This window comes from Charadrius vociferus, unplaced genomic scaffold, assembly GCF_000708025.1.
Source record: "Charadrius vociferus isolate BGI_N301 unplaced genomic scaffold, ASM70802v2 scaffold161, whole genome shotgun sequence".
Lineage (NCBI taxonomy): Eukaryota > Metazoa > Chordata > Aves > Charadriiformes > Charadriidae > Charadrius > Charadrius vociferus.
This window is the reverse complement of record NW_009646928.1, coordinates 1,556,840-1,575,534: the sequence shown is the minus strand read 5'-3', so window position 1 is coordinate 1,575,534 and position 18,695 is coordinate 1,556,840. Positions and strand designations below refer to the sequence as shown.

General features: G+C 43.0%; 1 protein-coding gene across 2 annotated transcripts in view; it reads right to left on the bottom strand.

Moving 5' to 3' along the window:
• The window catches only part of CHN1 (chimerin 1), an 82,944-nt gene that overhangs the window by 13,769 nt on the left and 50,480 nt on the right, over positions 1-18,695 (bottom strand). The window contains exons 6-7 of one of the 2 annotated variants that reach the window (XM_009894533.1): positions 18,214-18,291; positions 5,007-5,091 (exon numbers count right to left, since the gene is read on the bottom strand). In XM_009894533.1, coding sequence (XP_009892835.1) covers positions 5,007-5,091; positions 18,214-18,291 — 163 coding nt within the window. Of the gene's footprint in view, positions 1-5,006; positions 5,092-18,213; positions 18,481-18,695 lie in introns of those variants that run through there. The other variant, XM_009894535.1, reaches the window with a different exon arrangement.

The following is an 18,695-nucleotide window of genomic DNA, read 5'->3' as shown; positions in this document are numbered from 1 at the left end:
TCATCCGTACACACCAGTGGAGCAACACAGGGCTGTCCAACACAAAGGATTTAATAGCAAGGCAAAACAAAACAGCAAAGGAAACGGGGCAGTTTTGTGTTTTTCAGTCGCTGGAGAAGGAAATGGATGAAACACGGAAATTAAAAATGTAAGTGGTAATTCAGAAAACAATCCTGCTTTGAGACTAACTTTTCTGAAAACGAACTCCTGGGGCTTACTGGGGTCAGAGCTGGCAGCAATATTGCTCGAGCTCAGCCAGTGGCAGCTGGTCGCCCCCACACTGAGAGTTCAGCTGCAAGTTTATTTCTATCAGTTCTTCAGAGAGAAGTTACCTACTCCGAGGGAAACAAAAGATAGGCAACTGCTACGTGGGTGGCAGGCTGAGATAGTTCAGAGCACATTTATCAAGGCAGCAGAAATGGTGTTTCACATACAGCCTCAGAGGGTGGTACTGCCTGGTGTTAAAAGGAGAAGCCCAAAACAGTATCAAAAGCATCTAGTGAAACAGTCAAAAAATATCTGTCCTTTAAGATAAGCTAATTAATGCTCCTAAATCAGCCCGTTCCAAAAAATCTTCTGATTAAATCACTTATTCATTAAGAACAACAAGCAAAAGGGTACAGAAGAAGGAGCAGATTAAACAGTAACTCAAACAGTTCTGGCGGGCTGGGGAAGGGGACAGGACACACGCAGCCGCTTGACAAGTCTGCTAGTCTACAAGTCTGCTCGGGCAGTACACTAACAGCATTGTTAATGTCATGCTCTAGTCTCTGAGAACACACATATTCTCCATTAACGCTACCGGGTGTTATGTGCTTGCATCATTCATAAAATGAACTCCCTGGTGCTTATCTACAAATTTTCTTTGGATATTATTATAGTTTCTCTCCTGAACACATTCTGGGCAATGGGATGAGCTCTGTGAGCACAGGGGAGCCTTACATAGGAGGAATGTAATTAAGAATACTTTTTTTTTTTTTTTTAAGTTCATGCATTGGATTTTGAGCTGGGGTAAACTCTTATGTCTTCATTAGCTTCTGCTGAGCTTCAACGTTTACACAAGCTGGTGGCATTATAATTTCAAACACTTCTTCAGTCATTTCTACTTATGGCAAAAGCCTGCAGGAAAGCGTGCTGGAGATGGAGCATGCCGTCAGAAAAGGCAGATTCTTTGCATACAGATGAGTATTCGTTCCGCAACAATTTTAAGGGCCTGTGGCTAGGATGCAAAAATTGGAAGCACGACCCTCTGAGACAGTAGGGCAGATGCCTAATATAAGGATTCTTTCCAAAGAAGCAAATTTGACATTAAAGAAGTTGATGAAATAAACATCAAATTCGAGAGAATAACATTTAAGGAAAAAGAAATTATTCCTGTTCTGCTGGATATAACTCCAGCAGAAGTCAGACTAAGTCCACCAATTAATTTCCTACAGGTTCCAAATCCTGGTCATCACCCTAAGTCTTAATTTTGGAAGACAATAAAGTCTTCCCATGTTTGGTGGCTTGCATTATTCTCAAAACCTTTGTAGTCAAAATGACAGCCAACATCTTACTTCAACCAATAACCACACTTCAGGTGGCAAACACGGTGCCTGCATTTAACTCTCGTCTTTATGGAAGGAAAAGACGTACTCCTCCTTTATCTGCTGTAAAACCCAAACAAGGATAAGCTAGGGAGAACCAATCTTCCAGGGGTTAATCATCCAGGACTGTACCTGACAAGATACTGAACGCCCTCAAGGCTGTATTTTGGCAGAGAGGGACGAACTTAGTCATGCCAGACTGCAACAAAGCATGAGTCAAGGCAGCTCAAGTTGCTAAGGCATCCTTGCTGGTTGCTATGGCATGTGTACTCTTATGAACGTTTGGTTCTGGTTTATTATTTTTCAAAGCATTGGCTTAGTTTGTGCAACATAAACTAATCTATCAGCCATTAGAAATAAGCTGCACTTTTTCCTCTGGCTCCTCCTACTCTTTTCTGAAATGGGGGAGATTTATCTTTGTTGTCCAGTCTTGGACTGTCCCACACTTCTATTCTTGCATGTTTTTGTGCTTCTGCAGAGCAGAGGATTTAAAATGGTTGAGAGTAGCCCATGCAGTAATCCATTTGTATTTGTTAAACTTATCACTTTTGTACAGCAAATAGAGTCCTCTTGAGATGTGCAACTGTTTGCTATAAAAAGCAAATGCTTTAAAAAGTATAAAATTACATACGATCAGTGCAGTTTCGCTCATAGGTATTTTCAATAAAATGATCATACAGACCACCAAACAGATTTTCTGGATTTCCCTGGAGTGGCATTGAACCCCATTTGAATGCAAGTGGGCTGCCTCCTGCTAAAAGCTGTAATTTTTTTGAAGTACGAACCCACTCTGAAAAGCAATGGCCTCATGTGGCTCCTTGTTTACTGTGCCTCATTGTTTCCATATTAAAATGGCTCAGTTCAGAAGCAAAATGCTTACTTTTTTTCAAAAAAAAAACCAACCCCACCCGAAGACCCATGTAAATTCAGCCAAACTCATGGCACTCAAGCCTGAGCTCTTCCACACTAAGTTAACACAGGTCCTCACTGTCTACCTGTGCACCTCTGACTTTCCTCCGATACGCCCAGATCTGTACAGCTTCTCGCTCTGATGGCTTGTACAGCCTCAGCTGACCAGAGCAGGTGGACACTGCTGAAGGTGAGGCACGGACAAGGCAGACTGTGGAACTGCTGGGCCTGTCCTGCCATCTCCACCTCCATGGGGCTCTGCCTGGAGTCCCCCTCCTCTACCCAGCCACTGACTTCTATGAAATCTATGAGAACAAAATCACCTGGGAAGCCCCTAGTTCTCTATCAGCTATCGCTGAGGTTGGCCAGTGGCTAAAAGGCAGCCTTGTGGTGAGGGGAGGACAAGCAAGGTGGGTCGGCTGCAACCCATGCCCTTGGAAAAGCCCAACTCTCCTGCTCCTCAACCCCAGCAACCAGATTTGCCAGGCTGAAGAAGGGCTGCTTGGCAGCCTCGTCACCACATGGCTCCTCACCTGGCTCCTCCATGCATCCCACTTGATGATGCTGCCCACCAGCAGCTCGCCTGGTCGTGCCCAGTGACCTCGAGCACGGCCCAAAAATCCTCAGCCTCCCCCTACGCCTCGCTAACGCTTCAACAAGTGTGGTCATATAACATGGGATTTTAAAATAGAAATAAGATCACTGAAACTACTGGAAGCTACCAACACCGATATGAAACCTTACACAAGACAGAAAGCCCTAATTATAGTTTCTGAACCTATGAAGTCATCTAATACACATATGTTCCCCTACACTGCAAGGAGGAGAAAAGGAGACGTGCAGTACTTATAACCATCCTCATAAGGAGGAAAGAAAACCAGACTTTGGAAGCTTTCAGAAACTTATAATTTAGAAAAATCTGCATAAAACCAGAAAATCAGTTCTACTTCAGGTTGTTTTTTGTTTTTTTTTTTTTAAAGCAGTGTAAAATCAAAAGCACTTTGGGTTTAATTCTAAAAGCAGTATTTTTTGTTCATTCCGCAGTGCCATGCAGCATTGAGAGTCTTCACACTGTTCGTTGTTATTGATTTTCTTGATCAAAGTTACTTAACATAAATCTGAAAGATACCTGGTATGTCTCCTAAATGCCCAAACTGAGGAATCTCCTTCAGGCAAGGAAGGAAGATGGCACACTTACTGGCTCACGTGTCATCAAAAAATGACTACTTTAATCAGAAAACAGTTCAAGAATAAAATCAGGCTTCCTCTTTCTTTTCTAGCACTGTACATCCTGTGCAAAATCAACAGCCGTAAAAAGTACTAACAATCTTCATTCATAAGCGCGGGACATGACCACAACCCTAAATACTTAGCAGGGGGAAAATACTGAGAAAGAAATCGCCATTTTTACATAATCATTACTTAAAACAGAGCTGCACTCTCTAATATATCCTGGACAGTCCAGAGTCTACTGATAATGACAGAATATTGCATTCAAATAATTATTGGGGGAAGAGTTTAAAATATTTTAATCACATTTGGCTACAAATTATTTTAAGTTCTACATTATTTTGCAGTTCTGTGATAAAAAGCCCTCTTATTTGCTTGAGACAAGATTTCAGAAAGCTTTAGACAGAGCAGATTTTCTTAAATTAGCTTGAAAATTCAGTTTCCAGGGCAACATACGCTGGTCTTCATACATCAACATTTCTTTGCACCATTTTTATAAATGTGGCTGCTTGCTAGAATGTCATAAAATACTTTTTAAGTACAGTAAACTATTTTGACCACTTTGATCCTTTTTTTTTTTTCCTTTCCTTTGAAAAAAGCTGACTGTCCTTTCTTTTCAGAAGAATCATATCAATAAAACTGTCAAATTGTTTTACTTCAGAGCGGCTTTATCCCAGAAATGCCTGCAGTGACACCCATGCGTGTAATACATTTCTACCAGCACCTGAATGTTTATGTAACATTTCAGGATGCATTCCTTATCCGTCATCCCTTTCCTTACTTTCTTTTAAGTTTGCAAGTAGGAGACATGACTTAGGGTCTCCGGCACGCTGGGAGTCTGCTCACTTATACAGAAAATTAACCCAACTGCCTGTTTCACACCAGTGATGTGAGATGTGCTGATGGCCCACGTGGCACACTGAGACCCTCAGTGAGTTCCTCACACCTAACAATATATGCAAGTGTTATCAAGGAAACAGAGCTAACAACACATCCACCTATCGTCTCCTCCATTCTGAAAGGAGCAGGTGGGGGGAATCCCTTAATGATGATTACAATTTCCCCTCTGTGCGCGCTCGAGAGGTACTCTGCATCACTGCAGTGATGTTACGGAAGTGGTACCTGAAACCATCAGCAGCAGAGTGGATGTGTTCCCTCCTCAGATTTTAACCAGGGTCAGATCAGACCCTTGCCACGCGGCGTTACGGTGGAGCAGGCAGCACAGTAAACAGTTACAACATTAGGACTGTCTTAGGAAAAGAAGACTGAAACGACTGTTACCTGCACATTTTACTCCCTGAGCGATGAGGCCCCACATAAAGTTGGCGCAGTATTCACACCAGTGCGGGCCCCTGAACGTGTGCACCTGGAAGACAGCAGCAGAAAGGAAAATTACAGAAAATTACCCAACTGATTCACAGACATCAGTATCAATGTGGCTAAACAAGGCAGAATTCCTCTTCTTCGAAGGCACAGCACGCAGTCACTGGAAGCTTCCCTTTATCACCGCAGGAAAGGAAGAAAGAAACATAAGAAAGATTTAACTGCTAAGATTCTCGCAGACCTATGGGAAACGGGAACTCTCCATCCCGAGCCATCCGGAGCAGCAGAACCGGGTCTGGGGGGTGTCTGCTCCCAGGCCACGCAGGGCAGAGGAGCAATGGCAGGTTGCAGCATCTCCTGCCTCTCCGCATCCCTCCGTCTGGGGAGGGTTTTAGCCACCAGGTGATGCTTTTGCAGCGACCGTGCAAGAGTTCACCTCTCAATTCAAAATGTCTTCTGCATTGTCCTCCCCTCCAGAAGGCACTGTGTGAAATGCATAGGGGGCTCCAAGATTTCACCTCGGGCGGAGGGAGTCCTGCCAGGCAAAAATACCAGTGCTACACAGAAATACTGCAAACGCACTTAGGGGCTTTCCAGTTCAGAATAACTCCAAAAGGAAATTATTCTTTGTGGACTAATGCTACATATTGAAAATCCAAATGAATGTAGTAAATGGAAAGAAGAATCCACTGAACCAGGAAAAAATTCAAAGCTAAGGAAGAAAAAAACCCCAATATGGCTTTCAATCCCGGCTCACATACTTGTTACAAACATGCTTGTTACAAATCCTGCAGCCACCATTAGCTGCTTCTGATTTTATTCTGATAAAGTTCCTGCTGTAGGAAACCACAGGATTCTTTGCAGAGAAAATCATTACTTCCTTAGCCAGCGTCAACGCCTTCGAGCCTCTATTTAGAACAGACAGGCTGACAAAAAAAATCAGTCACCACCGATCACAAAGAAATGAAATTTGTGGTGAAACGTAGTAAAAATGCTTTAGGCTTAAGTCACTTGGTTCTCCAGAGCCACGGCACGGGTATCAGAGCAGGCAGTGACCTCACGCACGTGCACTGCCCGGTCGGATCAGCGCGGAGCAGGAGAGAGAAGGAGCTGGCTGAAACCCACGTGCCTGACGCCCACGGGGCGCTCTGGTTATAAACAGCAAAGTGTGACGTGGCCTGACAGAGGTGGTGAGCATCCCCTGCACCGCTGATTTAACCAGCGGCTGGACCCCAGGTGACACTTACCTCAATCAAGTGACAACCCCAAGCAGCACCCAGCAATTCAAACCACATTTTGGTTTTGGCTACACGAAGCAGCAGTAAGGTAGATCGCTGGGTTAGTTTGGAAAGCTACTCCTAAAACTCAGCAAGTAATTCACATGCGTGTCTGTGCTAAGCTTAGGCTTACAATCGCCTCTAGCCCTACGCTGCCGAGCATCTCTGGAGGAAGCGTAACGGTGCGAAGCATCGTGTTCTCCCAGCACGGGCAGATGCTGCCTGCATCCCCCGGCCGCGCGCGCACTGCCATCCGCACCCACTCCCACGCGACTCCGAAGGCGCGATGTGCTCCACCAGCCCCCTTCTCCCTGCAGCTCCAGCTGACTTCTACAAAGCAAACCATGACAAGACTGTCGGCAGCTGTAATTTCCATTTTCTTTTTTTCCCTTCTCTCCCCACAAAGAGATTTTTCACACCTTCCTCTCTGTTACCCACCTGCACTACCCACATCCTCTTGGCTTTCTTCCTCAGCCTTGTGGGGTTTTTTTCCAGGTCTTTGGCAGTGTTCCTTTCCCAGAATAAGCACATTCTAATATCCTCAAGCAAAATGCTGTGCTTTACTGCCTACAGGGCTAACAGAACGTTTTCAGGGAGGAAAAAAAGCTTCCTTATTGGGGGGGGGGGAGGAAAGACAACAGCGCAAAAGTTTGAGCAAAAAATAATCTTTTTTCAGAATCTTTTTCAGTTTTATAAGAGAATTTTTTTTTTTAGTAAGGAAAATTGGGGGGGGGGGAGGAAAGACAACAGCGCAAAAGTTTGAGCAAAAAATAATCTTTTTTCAGAATCTTTTTCAGTTTTATAAGAGAATTTTTTTTTTTAGTATTTTTGATTGTAAATGAGGGAGAATTTTGTCTTGTTCCTTGAAATGCTGACATTTTAACTTCTTTCTTTACGCAGAACAAGAACAAATTGCAACACACTACTATTTCTTGCTAAATAAAAATAATGATACAATCCTGTGCCTCTCTGCTTGCTGACTTCAATTCATCAAATTCACTGAACGTGCCATTTGCTGAAGCATTTCTAATGCTTTCCTTGGGTGCTGGGGTCCTACTCTGGCCTCTCCAGGGCTGTCTCCAGTGCTGATACTCACCGATGTCTAACTGGCTGTTGTTTTAGCAGTGAACATCCCTCCTTCTTGGCATCTTGCTCCCCACCATGGTCTGCACATCTCCACTTCCTCTTGACTCTTCCTAGGAACTCTTCTATGGGGTCTACCACATCTCAAATCTGCCACTCCAACCTTTTGCCTCCCTTCATTTTTATTTTTATTTTATTATGATGATTTTTTTTAATGAGCTCAGTTTCTTTTATGTTTCTAATAACAATTATCCACCTAGATAAAAAAAAGTATTACCTTTCTTCTACAGCCAGTTCCCCTGACACCATCCTGCCTCTCAGCTCACCCCTCAGAGAAGTTTACATGACTCATCAAGTTAAAAATGACAAGGACAAATCAGACTTTCCTCTTCCCTGCCAACACTGCACGTATTGGTCACCCTTCGCAAGATCAAGATTGACTTTCCCCTTCAGGATCACTGTCTCAGCATCACTCGCGCTGCTCTCATCCCGTGCATCCAGGCTTCATCCAAATATTGAAATGCTTTTCTGTATCATCAGTTAAGAAATTAACTTCTCTGTTAGAAGATTTACCCAGAGCCTGCTCAGCTTTACACTGCCCCGTCCAAATTACTCCTTCTTATCCATTATTCTGATTGCAAACTCAAAACAGATTAAAAGCTGAGAGTAGGTTTTTCTGTGTTCCATAATGCTCTACCTTGCTTCATCCTTTATCTGACATGCAATAGGGAGGTTCTTTGGCAATATTAATTAGGAGGCCCAAAGGCCATAATGTCCTTCCATCCCTGGTGTACACAAACGCGCGGGATCAGCTCTGAAATCTCTTTTGGGGTTTCTAAGCGGTGCTGTCCTTTCTCAGAGCTCAGTGGTGCTGAGGCATTAATCTTCCCACTACCGTGGAGCAGAACTGGACGTCTAACCCTGCGCTGGTCTGAATACACACCATCTCTGGAAATTAAATCAGATGCAGTAAGCAATGCCAGAAAATAGTGAAAAATTGGTCTTCTGAGGTCAGAACAGCCTCTGATCCCGTTTCATCCTGCAGAGTGGGACCTGGCAGCGTGCTAAAGAGAAACAGGTTTGCATCCCTTTGCTAGTTCTAGAGCCAGCACCTGCAAACAATACTGCATTTATTACATAACACTGTTTAATACAGCATTCTGATTCTTATATTTAATTCCCCATTCTAAAAATCTGCCAAGCGACTTGCTTGTTTTCAAAACTAAAACACGCTTTCCAGAAAAATTTCTGAAAACACACCCAGCAGAATCCCAGAGATCCTGACTTAAATTACAAGGGCTTTCTTTCCCCTTATAAAAAGAGCATCTGCCATATGCAGATTTTACTGTCTTATAAAATGTGAGAGAGCAGGATTGCCAACTGTGGCTTTATATCTCCCAACCCTTCCATTCTCACTCCCGCCCCAAAAATCTTTTTCTCTCTCTCTTTCCATAAGGCTGCAACTGTGAGTGATTTTTTAAGGGTGTAGAAAAATGGGTGAGTGGGAGAGCAAGAGAAACCAGTTTTAATCTTAATTTGTAAAATCCCAGGGGAAATATTCAATATAAAAGAAAAATCTAGATAATTTTAAAGGAAAATACCTGCTTCAAAAACTAGATAAAATCCTATTACTAAGCTGTCCTGCACGTCTGAGGCAAGAGCAGAGCCTCACGCTGGGCTTACACACAGGCATTTCTATTTTGAACTCTCCCGCAACATCAGCAAGGTATAATAAACATTTAACTACTGTGATTTTACGTAGGAGGACAGTTCTTTGCTTAGGCTTGAAAGACATTTTCGTATACACAGGGAAAAATAGCTTAACTCCTGTGATTAAAAACTACAAGTGTTATAGAATTTAATTTCTTTAATTAAAATATTTCTCAGAAAAAAAGAGATGAAGTTTTAGGAGAACCAAATAAAAAATGATCCAGTGGCTCTGACAACAGATTATACCACAAGCTGTGAACTCCTCAAGCAGATCTCCCACCGTTATTTCTCAGGCTCTATAAAGGTCACTGTTCAAGTTAGTTACCCATGTATCTCGTAACTCCGCTTATTTTTTACGCTTTTGGTTTTTACTAAGCAGTTGTTCAGTGAGGCTCGACTGCAGTCTGAAAACCAAGAATGAGCCAGCAGATAATTAGTATTCGTAACTGGGAGACTTACATTATATCGCTTGTCAAGGCAGGGAGGAAGAGAAGGAGGAAATATCAGCAAAATGCTGTGCAAATACGATGTGAAAGAACACGATGGATCGGCAGAGCTTTAGCAAAGCCACTGCTGGGAAGAAAGCAAGGCTGGGTCTGACAAACTACGGATATGCAAAATCACACCAAACACAGAAAACCAAAGTCTTTGTGACGTACAGAAAAGACCTCCTTGTTGAGCGGGTGCTGCCATGGTCTCCTTCCATACAAAGCAGTGTAGTTTCTTCTATGACCCTCCACACTGAACTGCTGGTGACAATAACGGGTTTTGGAAAATCCAGACACTACCATCTGTGTTGGGATGAAACACATCAACTTGAAAAAGGATGGAAAATTGCTGATCTACCCTCTTGGGCTACCAATGTCCTATGCTGTGGGTAGAAGCCTTGTTGGTGCTCCGGGAGGTGACCAAGCTGACCGGGGACTGAATAAATGGCACACATCCAGCATTAGCACTGTGTGGTGCTCCAAAGGTACAGTTCTGCTGGCTATACTGTCTTTCAAACAAATTCCCAAGGATGACGGGGCACTGCTGATGAAGGCTGTCAGCTCAGTGGTCCTAGCTGATTTGCAATTCCATCAACTGAATTCTGCCTGTTGGGACTCCACCAAGCTTTTAATTGGATATGGGAGACATCGTAAGTCTCAATTAAAAAGGTTAACTCAGCCTGTATTATTAATGTCTGTCTTCCCTGTCACAGTTGATTTTATCAGGTGCTGAGCATACCCATGCTGGCACCCAACAGGCATTGCCCTCTTCATCCATCCCTGGTCCAGGCAGGGATTGCCTGGATGTGAAGGGAACAGAAGAGGTATCAGTGAGAAAGTCAATTGACACAACTATCAGTTTGGGCAACACTTCAATTTAATCATTGCATATATTACGATGATTAGATAGTGCCTCTAAAACAAGGGTCTCGAGCATTCCAAATATTCCAGTACACGATATTCCTCCTGCGAGGCAAATATTGCTGCTGATGAGTAATCTGAGAAGCAAAAAGACTGCCATGACAACCCACACAGCAGAGCTGTATCTGCAAGATAATCGCTTCCATGCAAAGGTGTCACAGAAATGACAGTAAATGAGACCATTGGAACGTACCTTCTTCAAAACGAGAGCTGACTTTGCCTAGAGCAGCTGGGGTGCTAACGTGGGGGGCCAGTCTAGGACCACCCCAATGACTTTGTCCAGCAGCTCTTGAGAGGAGAGATGCTGGCTGAACACCACATGGTTCAGAGCGTGGAGTATAAATAGCATCGTTATCGCCAGTGGGTACACTGACACAAATGCTGAGCAGCCAAACCTTCCTCCAGGTCCTCATCCACTTGGAGCCAGAAGCGCTCTCATGTCTTGTTTGCGCTGATCATGTCAGCAGAGATGGGAACAACTGGAAATTGTGGTTAGGTTGTGCTCTGCAAGAGCCAAAGCAAAAAAATGGAGAGTAGCAGGTTGTTGGCTTTTCTTTGCTTGTAAATTCACTGAAAATTGTCACCTTTCTTTTAGGATGGAGTAGAATATTTTCTTTAAACTGATATCTAGAAATGGGAACATAGTCCATTTTATTCCAGGCCCAAGTTACTCGATACCTGTGTCCATGCAAAAAATTCTGAAACTAGAGGTAAAAATTGAATAAAATCCTTAGAATTAAAATTGTATATATATACATAGTACATACGCTATACGTAACCATGTAAATACAATATATGTAATGATGTAAATTGACTATAAAACCCTAAGAGACTCCTAAAGAAATGCTTTTGCAACAATGCTAAGGCTAATTTGGAGGAAAAGCTGTTGATTATGAGAGAGCATGACATGCGCTACGTGCTCTTTGAGGCAAACTCCCAGTTCTCCTCAGCAGAGCGCTTCCTACCTTCACCACAGACACAAGCTGGTCCGTTCTTGGGGCTGTGCACATGGAAGACTCACAGGATCCACATCTGGGGACTAATAAAACTGCTGTTGTGGTGGGAAGGAATTACAGCTCAAATAAATTAAGGCTTTAGAAAATAGGTTGGGGTTTTTTTTTGCTTTTTTTTGCTTTTTTTTTTTTTAACAGAGGGAAAGCTTGAATTCAGGGACTGGGAAACCAGAAAGGGTTAAATAATAGTGTGCTATTTGGAATTTGCTTTGGAAAATCCCTGGCTTTTCCAAAAAAGTAAAAAAGTAAAAGTAACATTAAATAAATACCTTCAGAGACTAAAATCCATCAATGGCTAAAAGCTTTTCTGGCTTGAACTGTCTTATAATACGCTATGAGTTTCAGAAGCAACAACATGGAGCTGATGAGACCTTCTCAGAAGTTTTTCTCCAGTTTTGTTCTCCAGATATTCGCCCTGCCTTTGAACATCTTCCCTCAAGTACTAGGAGTCTAAAAGAAGCATCAAATTTCCTGAGGTTTTCTTATCTGTGAGAACGCGCAGAGACTCTCCCTGGGGACTGTGCTACAGGCACCCAGCTCTCTTTCTGAATATTCATTTGAGCGCAGTGACTCACTTAAAGATGTTTTGAAAGTATGTTCAGTGCCAGGTCCATACCTAATAACAAATCAGCATCCTCTTTTCAGCAGAGCTAGACCAATTTACCCCAAATCGGCATCTGCCCCAGTTTTCAGAAGATCAGAAATAGAAATGAGTTCACGTTACAAGTCACAGAAAAATGGCTCTGCTTAATATAGTAAGAGTTTGTTACAGCTTCTGGTCTTTTTGCAGCATTTCTTCTGCACTTTCTATCTCTCCGTTCCCAGTGTTTAGGCATGGCTTTGCTGAGCAGCTCTTGTTAGAAAAATAAGATTTGGCACAGGAGTGATTTGCTCTGACTTTTTACACTAGCAAAACACCCAGCACAGATGCAATTACACCAGTAAAATCTGGGCAAGGGCCAGGTTAGCTTATTTGTTTCCAAGAAGCAGTACAAATTTCAACGGCAGAGCAACTCTTGTTAAAATCAGTGGTCTCTCCATTAAAGTGATGCTTGAAGTCTGGCTGGCTATATTGGGCCTTTCCAGTAGAGACTGGTCCTCCCCTTCACTTTTTGTGCACGTTTAAGGCTATATTCTACCCCCCGTTATTTCTGGAAAAGTACGTTGTCTCTGCTCTGGAGCTCCCCGCTCTGCCTTCAAACGGGCCACGCTTAAAGAAAAAGGCAGGATGTTGCTTCAGTTGAGGAGGGAGACGAGGAATCTCAACAAACAAGACTCATCAGCATCTCTGCTGACTTGGCTTAAGCAACCGTGGAAAAACATCTCTCCTCTCTGGAAGAACTGTTGGCCTGAAAGGGAATTATGTTCTGAATGTCCACCGATTCACCAAGCAGCCCTGCAACTGTTATTTATTACAATTAATTGACTGTGCCATCTCAGGCATTAGTAAGATAGTAACTAAGGAACGGCATGACAGTACCAAATACTGCACAGACAGACAGCAAAAAATAGTCTTCTGAAGACATATCTATTTTGTGAAGAGCAAGAGAGAAATGAGACCATATCCTAGGGAAAATGATGCATGGAAACACAGATTTCAGTCCAGCTCTGACAGGCACGGACACCTTCTTGCTTCAGTGAAGCACCACACTACTAATCTAGGCAGAAGAGGGGTTTTATGCCTTGGACTATTGGCAGTTATGAAACACCTGCAGAGTGCTCTGCTGGCTCAAGTCATCAGGAGCCAGAGGTGTCTGAAGGAAGACATATAACCAGCCAAGGGAGCTAAAAATTCCCCAAGGCCCATGAGTCACACAAGCTGGAGGGGAGTGAAGTCCTTTAAGGTGTTTTGTCCAGGCTTATTTTAAATTTGCCAAGTGATGGAGCAGTTATTGCACTGACTAACAAGTTTCACTACCCAGGAGATTTCTTGCTGTTAATCTCAAATTTTCCCTTTCCTCTTCCTTTTAAGCTGTGATCCCATAAATCCCCACTAATGCTCCTCTTCTACGACTGCCCTCCTTGCCATTAACATTTTCAAGCATAGTTTTACCGTTTTCTCCAACCCCACACAAACAGCAGGCAAAGGAGCGAGGTTAGTGCCCAAGTCCAAAGCACAGCACCAGCTGGGGAGGACCTGCAGAAGACGTTCCAGGTCAGGTAGGGATGGACTCAGGGCAGAAGGTACCTCGTTAGGCATATCTTTTTTTTTTTTTTTAAACAGCAGAAAACTATGGGATGTAGCAGGGAGATGGAGAGATGAGGAGATGCAGAGAGGGAAAGTCCGGAGGACCGAGCAAGGGGAATTCTGTGTGTTCAGTACCCTAATAAAAACTGCCTCAACGAAGGGAGAAAATGGGGTAACCTTAAAGCCAACTCGGATTCCCCTGCTGTGTAAGTCCTTTGGCCTAAAGCCCACCTCACACACCCCAGCCCAGAGCTTCCCCAGGTCCTCCTCTCAATAACCAACCCAGGTTTCAATCCCCATGGCACCTTGCCACAGGCCCCTTTTCCCCTCAAATTTGAAGTTCCTGGTGTTGCCTGAAGCTCCTCCTTCACCTGCCTGCCCAGGAGGTACCCAGCTGCTTCCTCCCCTTAAAATTACTGAATGGATCAGGTATCAGCTGCGTAATTGTATTTTAATTTACAAATTGTATTTTAATTTTAATATTTAATTTAAAATTGTATTTTAATTTATAAGACATCACAGTTGCTACATTTTGGGCAGAAGATAAGTAAATACGAGATTTATAAGGGTCAGAAAAAAGCATTCTTATTAGTAGGGTCCAGAATAAATTTGTGGAAATGATTATGAATAAATCTACTCTGTCCACTTCTATGAAATGTTACACAACCTTCTCCTATGATAAAGCTTCTTTTTGTAGGAAAGTAATACCACTCGCTTCAGCTATGATCCTTGTCAGCACTTCAAAGAGCACTCCAGAGATCTCTCAGAACTTCCAAATAGAAGATGCTATTGTTCATCTACGCTGGGGAGAACTACGAACTTGATATCCATCACACACATGTCCGTATACACACATGTGTACCAGAGAGTGTGGGGAGATTTCTTCCCCATAATGGGTAAGAAACTGAACGAGAGGAAAAGCCTTTCTGTGGAACAAGGTGGGGCTGAAATTTTGAGGACGGTGAAGTGACTGTCCTGATTTGATCCGATGCTTCATTTTACAAGAGATCTTATTTGGTGTGCTGGATTTCAGAAAAGCGGAGTACATGGAGGGAAAGCAAAAGAAATCAGATATGCAAATAGACAGACCCAATCAAGTCACACTCACAGTCCTAGCTCACCTTCAAATCCCATTACTCAATTAGAGCTAAATAAAATGCTATGTCAAACAATGTAGATCTTTCAGCTGATATATTTGAATTGACAGAAAATTAATGTTTTCTATTAGATTTATAGAGAACTGAAAACTTTTTATAAATTAGAAGAAGCCCAAATATGCTTAAAAAAATAAACTATTGTCAATACCTAGTTCTCATCCTGAGGAACGGGCATTAAAAACTCAGTCAGATCTGACATTTATAAATCATCATCCCTTTCTTTACTTATGGAGATTAATTTAACAGAATTCAGCCACTCAGTATTTGCATTTGAGATGTGCTCAGGAGAGACAGACCTCCCCAGTCAGAAGAACATCATGGAGCTGGAGATCATTACCGGCCAGTTCTGCACACAGAGCTCCCCGTCACCCCGGCTGGCCAGCCTGCTCACTTCAGGCAGGAGACAACTCACATTCCAGCAGATTTAAGTAAGATTAAAACCTTTAAGAGACCCAGCCATGTCAGCTACTCCTAGCAGAGCTGTCTTCACAACCCTCGGAGCAAAAGATAGCTTAATAGATTTATTCAGGAGACGTCTTGACAAGTTAAGAGTTAGAAGCAGCTTTTGTGTTCACCCCTTCTCCAGGCATCTGCAATACCATGAGGACGATCGCTACACTGCTCCTCTGCCACCACGTTCCTCTACTTGAGCTTTGCTGGAGGTAACAGAGTCTGAGGGTCCAAACTCCACCCGCGTTCCCACCTACACACCCCACAGGGACAGGAGGTGCAGGGGCGGAGGGAGAACTGAGGTCTCCTAACCAGTGGCCAAGACTCTCGGGCATTTGCTAACCCCAGCCCGCCTCCAGAGCGGCTGCTGCTGTCTTCGCCCATTCTCCAAGACAACAGCGCTGGCTCTTGTGCATTAATGATTCTCCACTTCTCCTCTCTCTGCTGGGATGATACAGCATTTCCAGCAGAAAGGGATTTCTGAGACCCCTTCATTTCTGTGACTAGCAATGTGTCTGATCAAAGAAGCAGCCAGGGAAGGGTTAGCGGTCCCTATCTGTTGCCTTGCACCTGTATAACGAAGACAAAATTAGCCGCAGAGGTACAAAGCAGCGCGCATCCTCCTTTTTGCTGGTTGAGCCTCTGGGGACAGCAGTCACTGTTGGTTAGCTGAACTATACAAATTTATTTCATTTCTGGGTTGTTTTTTCTTGTTTTGTTTCAGAACTCTAGCTTGAAGACTCTGGGACTGCCATTTCCTTCCTCCCCACATGGGTGGCACATTTGCTGCTTGGCAGGCAACCTAGGAGACTTCTGTAGACATTTTAAATGAGGACGTCTATACATGTGAGAAGAAAAATTTGACAGATGCAAGGAACGATAAAGGAGAGACGCGCATGAGCTAAGGATGGCCATTCATTTTAGATCCATAACGCAATAATTATAAAGAGCTTATATTTTATTTTTTTTTTTTAAAAAAAAGGGACAGCGGCCGCATTTAGAGCTCATGAGCACCAGCAGCATTCCTTCAGTGGGTAGGCTGGTTGCTGTGCACCCTTTATGGGGTAAAGGGTTTGGTTCCCTTCTACTTTTTTATAGCAACAATTATTTGTGTAAGGTGACACCATTTCACCGACTTCAGAAAAGAGTTACTTCTCAAGGTATACTTTTCTGGCAACTGTATATATAAAGGAACTACAGTGCAACTATTATAAAGAAAACAATCTGTGTGGAAAGTTTGTGCTGTACCTATGACCTTGGATCAGACACGCAGTTTGTTTTTGAAAACAGACTGGAAAACTCACAGCTTCCAAACTTTCCAGAAACAGTTTCTGGAAGAAAAACAAACCAACCAACCCAAATGAATGAAAATTAGGTTACCAGATTACTTTCAGAACAGATGTGTTTCAGGCTGTTAAAGGAAAGCAACTAAGGAATACAGATGTGTGCAAAATTAAATACGTATTATCCTACATACACTGTAGTACATGGAAAATTGCTATCTGCAAGAATTATCTTCAAACTCTAAGGAACAAATGAGAGTTGTAAGACATTTCAGATCTCTAGGACACCTCGGGAGCCTGTGAAAAAATGCTCTGACAGCCAGCAGGATTATTTTATGCCAAGCGTTCTTAATACACACTTTTTTATATAACATTTTGTATACGGTTTTCAAATTCGTGCTTTATTGAAGAACTCAAGTCAAACAAAACATCCTGATCATATAAAGTTTCCAATTTTAATCATTATCTGAACTCAAAAGCCAGAAGGTGGATTAAATAAAATCAGATGGACGATAGATAAATATACATATGTGCATGCATGTGTACATTCACACATGCACATGCATGTGATGGAAATCAAAACTGAAAATAAGAGACAATTAACAGATGCTTATATCATCAGATGCCAGTATTATATGAATCATTTCCCCTTCTTCTAAAAGAAAAAAAAAGCAAAAGCTACACAGAAGGGGGGGAGAACACACCTTAAGGATAAAATCTGGGCTTCAGGTACCATACATGAAGTTTGTACCGTCATCTACAGGAATGCAGTATAACATCAATTCACTTAGTTTTTCAAATACAGACTGCCTATTATGCAATGCATTTGACCACCAAAAGGTTAATTTACTAAATCCTTACTGGACACTTATTACAGATACAGACACAAAACATGCATATGATGTATTGACGTATGTCTCTCTTACCAAAGAGGATCGTTTATTTAAAACAATTACAACAATAATTAGAAGCTACATAGAAGACTAAGTAAAACACAAGCTAGTGGCTAACACCAGCAGCTCCAACAGCCCCATGGTATAAGCCATGCTGCTTTCAACACACTCAATTCATTAATACAGGAGAAAAGCCAGAAACTAAGGGAAATGCGGACCATCTGCTCCATCCAGATGCAGCAGAACATGCTTCTTACCTCCAAAGCTATTTACCAGCGACAAACTGAGATAAGATCAGTGTAATCCTCTAATCACAGACCCAAAAGATTTTTTGGCATCGTATCATCGTAAGTAAAACTGAACTATGTTCATTTGAATTGAAAGAAAACTTTGCCAGTTTGTCTCACCTTTAGCATCTCTCTTGGTATAAAACAATTCTAAATAAAAGAGATAACCTAGATACGGCAAATGTTATTGAAGCAAATACATGCACACGAGCAGCCAACAACAAAATCCTCATTCTTCTGCTGATATGTTCTAAAGATGGCTAATTGATTTAACTGGCAATGAGATTTAATTGAAGTGTTTAAATTCCCAGAAAGTCAAAGTCTGCATATATATTATTTCCTTGCAATATTGGACCCATTTTAAAAGAAAAACGACACCCTCTGTGCCTTAAAAAGAAGTAGCATAATGTCTTACCTTGAAGTTATGAATCTTCTCGTATTTTGGAACGTGCTCATTTTCTTTCAGAGTCGCTCTCCTGACGAGCGATGTCAACTGTGAATAAGCAAAGAGTTTAAGAGGTTGCCAGATTGTCACAGACGACTTCTGAGCACCCAGCTTCATCCCCAAGGCTGCTATCAACAAATCTTGTTGACGGCTCTCCTGCTTCGAGTTGTGGACCGCAGACCTATTCGCTCTGTGCCCTGACCAGGACTCTTTGGACGGCATGTTGGAGCGGAGGGGGAAGGAGGCGCAGCCCCTACCCCGTACCGATCTGCGCCCTCCGCGCCTCTGTATCACACCCGAGGGGAAAGACCCGAAAGGACCATTTCGGGAAACTTAAACTGCAGGGAAGGGCGGCGCGGCCATGGCAGGGCGCGGGGTTCACTCAGCGAGGCGGGCTCCCCTTCCCGCTGGGCTCGGGGGGCTCAGGCCTGCTGCCGGGGGCGGGCGGCCGG